The 13856-nt window shown below is 34.2% G+C and overlaps 1 protein-coding gene across 1 annotated transcript in view; it reads right to left on the reverse strand.

Moving 5' to 3' along the window:
- Nucleotides 1–12533: 12533 nt before the first annotated feature.
- Nucleotides 12534–13856, reverse strand: part of LOC107662828 (gastrula zinc finger protein XlCGF8.2DB) — a 4024-nt gene continuing 2701 nt past the window's right edge. Inside the window, exon 2 of the mRNA XM_016452945.1 lies at nt 12534–13540. Within this exon, the coding sequence (XP_016308431.1) occupies nt 12669–13535 (867 nt within the window). The 5' untranslated portion in view covers nt 13536–13540 and the 3' untranslated portion in view covers nt 12534–12668. The remainder of the gene's footprint in view (nt 13541–13856) is intronic.

The following is a 13856-nucleotide window of genomic DNA, read 5'->3' on the forward strand; positions in this document are numbered from 1 at the left end:
AGGGGTGCTTGTTGTGGGAGGAGCTTCACTGAAGGAGGAGCAGATTTGCCAACGTTTTTGAGTTTGTTTTTATACTACTTTACACATTTCAAGCATTTATGTATACAGGTGCATCTCAATAAATTAGAATGTCGTGGAAAAGTTCATTTATTTCAGTAATTCAACTGAAATTGTGAAACTCGTGTATTAAATAAATCCAATGCACACAGACTGAAGTAGTTTAAGGCTTTGGTTCTTTTAATTGTGATGATGAGATGCACCTGTATCTGCTATCTATAGTAAAGTATCTGAATTTTTATACAAATTCACACATGCATTTCTGTTTCGTCTCTTTCTGTTTCTGAGATTTGTATTCATATTTCAATCCTACTTTTATCTGCCCCATCATTAACGACAAGTCTGACGATAAGAATGAAATTAACTTTAACTGGCAGGAAATCAGCACAATGAATGAGGTGAAAACAGGATCTATTGACATGAAATAAAGGATCTATTGACATGAAATATTGATGAGCATCAGACTATAAACACTCATTAAACAAGCCATTCAGGATCATCTCACTTTATACTAAGTAGGCTATATTATCATTGGAAGTTTTTTTTTTTTTCCATTAGAAATACAGAGTATTGTGAATCAGGCTGTATGCTGAAATTCTAAAAAGGCTGTATTGAAAAATCGCACTTCTCACACTAACATGATTAAAATCTGAATATTAGCTACAACACAAAAATGACACCCATCTTTACAGTTTGTCCTGTTCAAATATAAAATAAAAAAAACGTAAAAGTAACTAAAACTAATTTTTCTTTGACAAACATTAATAAGCTAATAGAAATAAAGCTAAATAACATTAAAATTGCATCAGCAAGTCTTGAGACCCAGATAGCATGTAGTAATCGGCCCGAGCTCGGCTGCCCTGCGGCGCCTCCGGCTCAGCCTCGGCATTGGCGAGTGTTATTTGGGCCGAGTGTGGCCCGCAGCTCGCTCTCGCGCATGTGTTTGTGATGCGGCTGTAAAGCACTGGCCTGTTTCCTGTTCACCGTAACCGGCCCGGATCTGGCTGGCAGTGACTCTGTTCGGTTCAGTCATAGACGGTTACAATCAGGGTTTGAAATTAACACTCGCCAACCTGCCAAATGCGGGTAAAAATCAGCTGTGGTGGGTAACGCTGTCAAATCACTAGCCAATTTGGCGGGTTACTTTTCGCATGTTATGTTCACTCAATTTTTTGGGGAAGTTCATGCAAGCCAAATCTGCGCAGGTTTAGTGCAAATACTGAACTCGTGAGACATCACATTATCGAGTATAACAGTATAACACACCTACAGAGGCACGCATACACGACGTGATGAAGTCTGGTTAGACCAACACTGGCTTTAGTGCACATGCGCATTTAGAGTGCGTTCTTTCACTGCATATTCAGTCTATTAATATGCATTAAGAATGATCACATAATTCAAGATAAGGGGGCAGAAAATGTATATATTTATATTAATTCATATAGTTAATCAATATCACATGAATAGCGCAGTTTTTTCTTAAAAATCAGCATGGTTACAAATGTGATCTTGATTTTATACAACAGTTCAATAAACAATAAGTTAATATTGAGAGACTTACGTTTTAGACACCATATTGGCTGTTTCTGCGCTATTTCGCCAACAAAAAAACCCCCAAAAAACATTCCAAACACAGCCACAGTTTTGCGTCTCTGGGCAACATGATGTTTCGTTCCTGAATGAATCAACCGTTTAAATGATTCGGTTCAATCGCAATGACTCACTTATTAACAGTGACTTGTTCCTTGTCCCTCTGAGCTGCATTGTGTAAATACATCTACATGCCACTTCTGCAAAGATGAATTTTATTGATACTGATCTCATTTGTTTAGTAACAGCTTAAATGTATTAGTATTATAATTGACTGATTACATGTAAGAATTTGACTCAAAAGATGATGTACACTTTTAGAAGAAAAAAAAAAGGCTTTATAAAAGTAAAAATGCCCATAAAAGGTACAAATCAAGTTAAACTTGCACTGCTGTGAACTGACCACACAGAATAAGAATATCAAAAACTTCAGAATTCAGCTGTCCACGGTAGTCCTTAAGATATCAGCACAATAACACACTCAGCAAAATATTGTCTAATTATCTTTATCGATAAAATCCCAGAAAATATTGAGATTATTTTTGGTCAATATCGCACACCCCTAGTACTGACGCAAAATGATTTGCAACGGTTTCTTTGCCATGCCCAGTGTAGACAGCCTCAAACTGTTTTTTCAGATTCGTACATTCCAGCAGATTCGTCAAAAGCGACTGCAAAGCGGTAATGAAAAGACGTTGGTACATTCTTAATGTTCTTGATAAATGTTGATGCAATTATTACGCTGTGTTGTTTCCTCAATACCTGTTTTAATGCATGCGACACAGTTTAAGTGTCATTTTAACATGATTTCACGTGGTGACATGGTTCACAAACAAAGCCCATGTTATCTTGGCACATCCCCTTCTATGGAAAATGACAATCGCTCAAATAAACATATATTTTAATTGTAATTCACTTCTATATACACTGAATGAGTGAAAATAGCTTTATTTAGCAGTACGTCATTTACTCTAAGTGCAAATAGCGATAGATTTTATTTACACTATTTAAAAATAGCAGTAGGTATGTTTGCATTAAGTGTAGACAGATGCTATTTATACTAAGTGGAAATAATGGCAGATACTCTATAGACTACATATAAGTATGCAATAGTTAAAATGAAAATATTTATTAAAGTTATCAAATGGATGCTGCTTTATGGGACAATTAGTCCTCTCTACACCTACCCCAACCCAAATACTTATCAAATATTATCAAAATCTATTTTGGTGCTTTATTTCCACCTTTCCTGCAAATGTTTTATTTATGTTATTGAAAATAAACGCATTTTGAATCAGCTATATGATAGGGAAAAATAAGATGAACGAAGTTGGTTAAAGCTGGAATCGAACTCGGATCAATCCTATCCAAAGTCGCTGTTGTGCATTTCAGTCCCTACGCCACTACAGCTGTGTAATTTTGACTGACCCAACCAGGCATTGGTGGGTGGAATGAGTGTAGATAAAGCTACTGATGTGGATTTATGTGGTCATATTGTTGACTCAAATATTGTAATAAATAATACATTACTCAGATTCAAAATGTTTTTTGTTTTTACTTCTTGTTTACTCAGACGGTGCCTTGTCAACAATGTTAAATAAACGATTTAAATATAATATATAAATTGTTGCCATTCATTTATATATTTAATGTACCATATACATCCAGTCAAAATTACATGGCTGTAGTCCGCGTCAGTGGCGTAGGGACTTAAATGCACAATGGCAACTTTGGATAGCTGCAGTTGATCCGAGTTCGAATCCAGCTTTAACCAACTTCGTTCATCTTATTTTTCCCTATCATATAGCTGATACAAAATGCATTTATTTTCAATAAAATTAATAAAACATTTGCGGGAAATGTGGAAATAAAGCAGCAAAATAGCTATTTGATGAGTATTTGGGTTGGGGTAGGTGTAGAGAGGACTAATTGTCCCATATGGCAGCATCCATTTGATAGCTTTAATAAATATTTTAATTTTAACTATTGCATACTTTTTTAATATAATCTAGCCTATAGAGTATCTGCCATTATTTCCACTAAGTATAAATAGCATCTGTCTACACTTAAAGGGGTCATATGATGCTTTTTTAAAGATCATTATTTTGTGTATTTGGTGTAACAGAATATGTTGACATGCTTTAATGTTCAAAAAACACATTATTTTTCAAATACTGTACATTATTGTAGGTCCTCTATGCCCCGCCTCTCTCAAACGCTTCGTTTTCTACAAAGTCCCTCCTTCCGACAAGCGCAGTCTGCTCTGATTGGCCAGCTGACCCAGTGCATTGTGATTGACTGAACACCGCCAGCACTCGTCGGAAATGTAACGCCCCTTACCATAATCGCGAGCTTCAGCTTTCAAAATAAATGTAAAGACCGTAAATAATGTCATTAGTTGTACCATCAGTTCAAGCCCGAAAGGGGAACAGAGTCGCGTGACAGACACAGTGATGAAGCTGCATGTGTTTGCAGTACACAAGCCACGGTTAAGACAGCTGACTCCACTGTGATGTGCGTGAACATTTGGGCAGCATTATGCATATATTTCCACATAGTGAGGTAGATATGTGGGGGCGTGTTAGAACGAGCCGTTTTAGGGGGGCGTGGCAGAGTCTTAACTTTGATAAAGAATATCTCTTTGGTTTTGAGACTTTAGTCTTTGCAACTTCAGGGGTCTTATCTATGCACAATCAGCTTGTAACACTCCAAAGAGAAAGGAAAACTTGAAATCGCATCATATGTCCCCTTTAATGCAAACATACCTACTGCTATTTTTAAATAGTGTAAACAGAATCTGTCGCTATTTGAGTAATGATAATAGTAATGGCAACCAGGTGTGCCGCTAATAAAATACCAACGTTGCCTTTCAACTGTAAAGCTGTTTTACTTAATGCACTCACAAGATCAGAACAACTAGTTGTTATATTACCACGGCAATTACAGAATTACAACAAGAAATTAATTCAAGTACTTTACAATAATATGGTTAAAAAAACACTATAGTATTTACAATAGTATTTTTTCATGTGGGTACACACGGATATACAGAAAACAAACACTAGAAGAACGTTAGCGGTCGATGAACAGAAAAGGCATGCGTCTCGCGGAAGAACATTATAGCCGGAGCTACTTTTCTCTGTTTATGTCTATGGCGAGTTAGTCCGCGGCGGTATAGTCCGAATATAAACACTTATTACAGGCATACTGTAGTGATTTGCGATAAAACAAAACACGTTTTGGAAGATGGATTCAAGATGTATTCGCTCATTAAATACATTTTGTAAGGCTTAAATAACACAAAAAAAGCTACATGTTATCTCTAGTTGCCTTGTGTAGCCTACTAAAGCACCACGAAGGACACGCAAATCGCGTTACAAATAATCGAATACAGAAACGACACTGTAAACGGCGGCTTAAATAATTTGTGTTACGAGTATTTTATGTTTGTGTAAATAAAGCCGTGCAGAGCTGCTTACCTCGATGACGTCATCTTCTTCTTCTTCTTTCACGTTTTATGGAGGTTGGCGACTCAGCTTAAAAGGTGCATTACCGCCACCTACCAGATTGGAGTGTGGGGCAGTAGAACGACATCAAAGGAAGAAGAAGAAGAAGTTCTTTTTTTTGGTTAAAAATGTTCCGAAATCAATATTTGAGCAAGTTTTTATTATTATTATTATTATGCTTCCATTTACAACAAACAAACAAGGTACATAAACACATCACATAATCTAACAACACGTGATCAGCCTTAGGTTGAGCATAACCAGTGACAAACAAAGATCACAATAAACCCAATAATAAAGAAGAAAATAAAATAAAAATACAAAAATAAATAGAATAAATAAATCAAACCAAAAGGGGCTTTTTAACATTAGTTTATACACGACCCAAAAAAGAATTCAATTTGAAAGCTTTCTTGTTTTTAACCAATTCTAAAGATTCGCACACGATTTTAACCTCATTCATCCACTGGTTAAAGTTGGGTTTAGATTTAAACCATCTACATTTATGAATTAAAAACTTTCCAAGACAAAGCAAGAAATTACTAACAAAATCCAACTCTTTGTTTTCCAGACAAATACCGAACCTAATTAAATTCATCGTAAAGGGTGGGAGTTCAACCTCTCTAGACTGTAGCCAGTTCTGTACATCTCTCCAAAAAAGTTGCACCAAATCACAACAAAAGAAAACATGCTCTAGATTTTCAATATTCGTTTCACAAAAAACACAATTATTCACATCCAAATTAAATTTCACTCTTAAAAATTAATTGGTCGGATAAATCTCATTTAAAATTTTGAAGTTCACCTCCATAAATTTCCATAACATTAGTTTATACATGCCCCAAAAACAAAATCAATTTGAGAGCTTTCTTGTTTTTAACCAATTGTAAAGATTTGCCCAAAATTTTAACCTCATTCATCTACTGGTTAAAGTTGGGTTTAGATTTAAACCATCTACATTTATGAATGAAAAACTTTCCAAGACAAAGCAATAAATTAATAACAAAATCCAACTCTTTGTTTTCCAGACAAATACCAAACCTAATTAAATTCATCGTAAAGGGTGGGAGTTCAACCTCTCTAGACTGTAGCCAGTTCTGTACATCTCTCCAAAAAGGTTGCACCAAATCACACAAAAAAAAACATGCTCTAGATTTTCAATATGCCTTTCACAAAAAACACAATTATTCACATCCAAATTAAATTTCACTCTTAAAAATTAATTGGTCGGATAAATCTCATTTAAAATTTTGAAGTTCACCTCCATAAATTTCCATAATATACAAATCTTTGAGCATGTATTCCCTTCTAATAGGGTTAGGATAATAAGCCTGTAAAATAAAATCTCTAATAACTCTATTTGTACATTTTTTAGCACAAAAAAAATCATAATATTTGAGCTAGTACATAACCAGCCAGTGTTCAAAACTATCGCCTTACTTTAGCCCGATTCACAACAGTTAGCTTATAATAATGTTTTCTAGTTTGAGTGGTACATGTAGGTTTTCGCGGGAAATTCGAGCATGCCGCTGCGTCATTACGTCACGTCTGTAAACATAAAGAAGTTGTCCCGGCTAATGGGCTATATCACATGCGAGTATGCTGCAGGTGATGGGTCGTTTATAGCTTTTTCTCACAGCAGCTGGTAAACTTAGCATTTTCAGGGCTTGACATTAAGCATTCTCATGTGGTTGTTCTTCGGACAAGTAAATTTGTCATATTTTAAAGAAAACCAGTTCGAAGGGAGCATAATTTGCTGTTTGGGTTAAAATAATGTCTTAAGATGAAATTCGAAGAGTATGACAATTAGAAATTAGACTGTGCGGAAATTGAAATCTACTCACGAATACACACTATACTCAGTCACGCAAAAGCTGATGTTGTTAACATTAATAATCTGCGAATAAAGTATAACAATAATAATAATTTGCACGGTTTGATTTGATATGAGTTAACCGATCTTTAGATTTAATCACCATTGGTAGCGCGATTTATGGTAATGCTTTTTTTCCTCAGTTGGTCAGAACAAACGTGGCAGACTTGTTACTTACTTGTTCAGATGACAATATCTGGTGAAAATTCTTATTTGGGTTATATTCCAAGACGTAGGCTAGAATCTGTGATTACTAAGTATAGGATTCACACCGGTGCTGTGACTGACTGCCACACATACTCCTCAAAACATTAGATTCATACGCGCTGGAGCCGTGCCGGAGTACAACCCACACAATGAAGATAATTCTGCAAACAGCTGCAATTCCAGGCTTTCAAACAGAGATGGCGACAAAGAGGCAAAACTTACGGACTGCAGCTTTAATTACCTTTGACTATATTTATGCTAAATTCGTTCAATTAACCTAGTGTTTTTTTTTTTTTTTATAATTTATTAATAGATTGTGTCGATGACATCATCAGCTCTAGGCGAAATTTGGAAGGTGACAAATACTGTTCAAAACATCTAGAGAGCAACAAAACAACAACAACAGCAAAAACATGAAGCATCGCCCTTATGGCCCTTATGAATGGTTAAAAGTAAAGTAAAAGTAGCAACCATTGTTTTTTGGGTATTGATTACTTATATAACTTATATATGAAATACCATGGTTTAAACTATGGTTAGTGTAGCAAAACCATGGTTGATTTGTGTTTGCTATGGTTTTACTATAGTAACCATTTATTTTTTTTTAATGAGTAAAACCAATAAATTTTCAAGGGTGCACATTGGGTTAAGCTGCCTTTCATCATTCTTGTTGCGCTCTCGCTATAGTTAAAATAAAAGACAGATTGAATTGATCCATTGTCAGATTAGGCTACTCTGTATTTTCACTCTACCACAGCAACCCAGATTTAACATTTCTTCAGCACCAAATAACAATGACTAAAACACAATATAGGGTTTCTTAAATATTACATTTACTTAAGAAACAATAAACAGCAATTTAATTTGAACTAAGATAACAAATAGTACAATTTCCTAACACTTTTGGTCAGTAGTAAACCAAAATAATCTGTTAAAATCATGTTTTCTTCTACTGAACGTGTAAAATCTCCATGAAATCTCAGTCAGACAGTAAAATGAAAGGACCGTTAATTATTATTATTATTATTATTTAAATTATGGGAGGGCGCGGCATAGAGCGTGCAGGTCAGAGGCGCATAATAAAGTAAAATAGTACTACTTAATTGTGGTTTCATATTTAAAATGTATTACTTGAAATTGATTTATCTGAACATTGCAACTTGTTCTTACTGATATCATTTCTGAAATTCCAAATTTTTCTTAAATATGCTATTAAATGCTGCATTGTAATTGTGGAAATTGTACTTTTCAGCATTAGAAAAAGTTCTAGAATCTACATCATCACACAAAAACAACTGCAACATCTGGATTAGTTTACATGGTTGCAAAAATAAAACCGATAAAATAAGCTGCAGAAGGGTGGATTTCAGGAACACAATTCAGAAGTTCTATTCAAACATTCAAGCTTTGCACTTTACAGTTAATTACATTTTTTTATAAATATATACTAATTTTTAAATATCTTCATATTTCTGATAACAGGGGTAACTAAGATAAAGTGAGCAGAATTCAGCTGATCAGGTGATTAATATTGATCACATAAAGCCAAAGTTGCACATCTGAATGTGATTGGCTGAACAGTGGTGATCATCTTCTATTTTTTTGAGAAATTAATGCATTTGCACCACCGGTTGGAGCGTTCAGTATGCATGAAAAAACACAGTTCTGAGAGATATAAATGGAGAAATGTTGATAAGAATGGAAAAAAACGTAAGGTATTTTAAATACAACAAATATGAAGTATAATAAAGTGAATTAACGTTAAAACTGGTATCATTTTAGATGCATGAATGTGCACTACAAATTATAAGTATAGCATACTGTTGGTTACTCTTAAATAAAATAAATTTTATGCACAACCCAACATGACAACTTAAGTTTGTTTGTTTGTTTATTTTCCTCAAAACATTAGATTCATACGCGCTGGAGCCGTGCCGGAGTACAACCCACACAATGAAGATAATTCTGCAAACAGCTGCAATTCCAGGCTTTCAAACAGAGATGGCGACAAAGAGGCAAAACTTACGGACTGCAGCTTTAATTACCTTTGACTATATTTATGCTAAATTCGTTCAATTAACCTAGTGTTTTTTTTTTTTTTTATAATTTATTAATAGATTGTGTCGATGACATCATCAGCTCTAGGCGAAATTTGGAAGGTGACAAATACTGTTCAAAACATCTAGAGAGCAACAAAACAACAACAACAGCAAAAACATGAAGCATCGCCCTTATGAAAATTAACCATGGTTAAAAGTAAAGTAAAAGTAGCAACCATTGTTTTTTGGGTATTGATTACTTATATATCCAGTTATAGAAATACCATGGTTTAAACTATGGTTAGTGTAGCAAAACCATGGTTGATTTGTGTTTGCTATGGTTTTACTATAGTAACCATTTATTTTTTTTTAATGAGTAAAACCAATAAATTTTCAAGGGTGCACATTGGGTTAAGCTGCCTTTCATCATTCTTGTTGCGCTCTCGCTATAGTTAAAATAAAAGACAGATTGAATTGATCCATTGTCAGATTAGGCTACTCTGTATTTTCACTCTACCACAGCAACCCAGATTTAACATTTCTTCAGCACCAAATAACAATGACTAAAACACAATATAGGGTTTCTTAAATATTACATTTACTTAAGAAACAATAAACAGCAATTTAATTTGAACTAAGATAACAAATAGTACAATTTCCTAACACTTTTGGTCAGTAGTAAACCAAAATAATCTGTTAAAATCATGTTTTCTTCTACTGAACGTGTAAAATCTCCATGAAATCTCAGTCAGACAGTAAAATGAAAGGACCGTTAATTATTATTATTATTATTATTTAAATTATGGGAGGGCGCGGCATAGAGCGTGCAGGTCAGAGGCGCATAATAAAGTAAAATAGTACTACTTAATTGTGGTTTCATATTTAAAATGTATTACTTGAAATTGATTTATCTGAACATTGCAACTTGTTCTTACTGATATCATTTCTGAAATTCCAAATTTTTCTTAAATATGCTATTAAATGCTGCATTGTAATTGTGGAAATTGTACTTTTCAGCATTAGAAAAAGTTCTAGAATCTACATCATCACACAAAAACAACTGCAACATCTGGATTAGTTTACATGGTTGCAAAAATAAAACCGATAAAATAAGCTGCAGAAGGGTGGATTTCAGGAACACAATTCAGAAGTTCTATTCAAACATTCAAGCTTTGCACTTTACAGTTAATTACATTTTTTTATAAATATATACTAATTTTTAAATATCTTCATATTTCTGATAACAGGGGTAACTAAGATAAAGTGAGCAGAATTCAGCTGATCAGGTGATTAATATTGATCACATAAAGCCAAAGTTGCACATCTGAATGTGATTGGCTGAACAGTGGTGATCATCTTCTATTTTTTTGAGAAATTAATGCATTTGCACCACCGGTTGGAGCGTTCAGTATGCATGAAAAAACACAGTTCTGAGAGATATAAATGGAGAAATGTTGATAAGAATGGAAAAAAAACGTAAGGTATTTTAAATACAACAAATATGAAGTATAATAAAGTGAATTAACGTTAAAACTGGTATCATTTTAGATGTATGAATGTGCACTACAAATTATAAGTATAGCATACTGTTGGTTACACGTAAGGTATTTTAAATACAACAAATATGAAGTATAATAAAGTGAATTAACGTTAAAACTGGTATCATTTTAGATGCATGAATGTGCACTACAAATTATAAGTATAGCATACTGTTGGTTACTCTTAAATAAAATAAATTTTATGCACAACCCAACATGACAACTTAAGTTTGTTTGTTTGTTTATTTACTTCTTAACACCATTCCAGCATTCATATGTCTATATTCATGGCGAGAACCACTTAATCCATATACAACTCAAGTATACACACAAGTCAGGGGACAATTTAGAGTCTTCAATTCATCTATAATAAGTAATATTATAACTCCAAACAGAGAAACAACCATATATTAGCACAGAAACGCCTGAATATATACACTACTAGTCAAAAGTTTTTGAACAGTAAGATTTTTAATGTTTTTTTTTTTTACCAAGCCTGCATTTATTTGATCCAAAGCACAGCAAAAACAGTAAAATTGTGAAATATTGTTACTATTTAAAGTAACTGCTTTCTATTTGAATATATTTTAAAAATGTAATTTATTTCTGTGATCAAAGCTGAATTTTCAGCATCATGACTCAGTGTTACATGATCCTTCAGAAATCATTCTAATATGCTCATTTGCTGTTCAAGAAACATTTATTATTAGTAGTATCATTATTATTATTATTATCAATATTTAAAACAGTCGAGTAAATTTTTTCAGGATTCTTTGATGAATAGAAAAATTCAAAGATCAGCATTTATCTGAAATAAAAAGCTTTTGCAACATTATACACTATTAACATTCAAAATCTTGGGGAAAGAAATTTTGGGAAAGAAATGATAGAAATTAATACTGTTATTTAGCAAGGATGCTTTAAATTGATCAAAAGTGGTGATAAAGACATTTATAATGTTACAAAAGATTTCTATTTCAGATAAATGCAGTTCTTCTGAACTTTCTATTCATCAAAGAAACCTGAAAAAAATCTACTCAGCTGTTTTCAACATAATAATAATGTTTTTTTTTTAGCAGCAAATAAGAATATTAGAATGATTTCTGAAGGATCGTGAGACTGGAGTAATGACGCTAAAAATTCAGCTTTGAAATCACAGGAATAAATTACATTTAAAATATATTCATATAGAAAGCAGTTATTTTAAATAGTAAAAATATTTCACAATTTTACAGTTTTTGCTGTACTTTGGATCAAATAAATGCAGGCTTGCTGAGCAGAAGAGACTTCTTTAAAACATTAAACAACTTTTGGCTGGTAGTTTACCTGCAGACAATGAGCTGCGCTGGATCTGAAAGCATTTGGCTGAACTGCAGCAAGTTATGACATTCTGATGAAAAACATGCATCAATGATTTGTTCCATAGCATGCATTCAGAAAATAAATCCATTTTGATTTAAAGGCACAATATGTACGATTTTTTTATTAAAATATCCAAAAATCACTAGAACAGTGTTATATATTTTGCTGACTCGTGTACTTACAATATCCCAAATGTTTCGAAGAATGTTTAAATCCAGAGAAATAAGCAATTTTAACTAGTGATACGCACCGTGTCCAGTGTCGCCTGCCAATGACGTCATAACCCCTCGATTTCCGGTTTGTTGGGTTCAAGACCAAGTCACCCATGATTCCACACTCAGTCACTGCTCTTTGTTTATTTTGAATACGCGCCATCTAGCGGCAAAAATTACATATTGTGCCTTTAATGTCACTTTAATCATACATTGATATAAGTTATTTACATAGCTTCCAACACCCCTGCAATGGCTAATGATTTTCAAATCATGGCTCATCAGGTTTTGTCAAAACTATTGCAGATATTAGTGCTTTTATGTCTGAGAAGAGAAGCGAACTGACTGAAGCTCTTCCCGCATGCAGTGCAGTGATACGGTTTCTCTCCGGTGTGGATCCTCTCGTGTGTTTTCAGATGTCCGGTTTGATTAAATCTCTTGTCGCAGTGTGAACACTGGAACGGTTTTTCTCCGGAGTGAACTTTCTGGTGCACTTTCAGTTCACTATTTGTAATAAACGACTTCCCGCACTCACCGCATATGTGATTCTTCAGACCCTCGTGTCTCTTCTGGTGAACTATTAAAGAACCAAGCTCTGTAAATGCTTTTCCACACAACGAACACACGTGAGGTTTCTCCTGCTTGTGGATTTTCAAGTGCTTCCTCAGGGATAGTGCTGTAAAAAATGTTTTACCACACTGATCGCAGTGAAACGGTCTTTCTCCAGAGTGAGAACGCAGATGCGATTTGAGAGCTCTTGCTTGTGTGAATCTCTTCTCACACAGATCGCATGTGAACGGCTTCTCTCCAGTGTGGATCCGGGTGTGGATCTTAAAGGTTTTTTTATTAGCAAAACTCTTTCCGCAGTGAATACATGAATAGGGTCTCTCTCCAGTGTGGGTTCGTCGGTGTTCTTGAAAGTTTCTTTCGTATTTGATACTCTTTCCGCAATAATCGCACATGAATGGCTTCTCTCCCGTGTGAACTCTCATGTGAACCTGAAGGTTGTGTTTGTAGTTGAAAGTCTTTCCACACTGAGGGCAGGCGAAAGATTTTTTTGGCCTCGGCTCTGGTTGTTCTCCAGTTTCGACATGATGGTGTTTCTCCGCCGCTTCATTCAGTTCTTCGTCCTCATTGTTCTCATCCATCACGACTGAAATTCAAGTAGAAAAAACAAACAAAACAAAAAATCAAAGAGAAAAATGTAAAGTAAAAAGATATTAAAAACTCTTAATGTGAGAACAAAAATAAAGTTCAACTAGTTGTCACAATGGTTGTTGAAGTTAAACCATAGTAACCATAAATTAACCATGGTTTTGCAACACTAGATTATATAACCATGATTTTGTAGTAAAACTGTGGTTTAGGGCTGGACGATATGGCCAAAATTGATATCACGGTATATTTCTTAATTTCGGTCAATACGATATAATTCCGATATCGATATGACCACTATTTATCTGAAATAG

This window comes from Sinocyclocheilus anshuiensis, unplaced genomic scaffold, assembly GCF_001515605.1.
Source record: "Sinocyclocheilus anshuiensis isolate Anshui unplaced genomic scaffold, SAMN03320099.WGS_v1.1 scaffold1815, whole genome shotgun sequence".
Lineage (NCBI taxonomy): Eukaryota > Metazoa > Chordata > Actinopteri > Cypriniformes > Cyprinidae > Sinocyclocheilus > Sinocyclocheilus anshuiensis.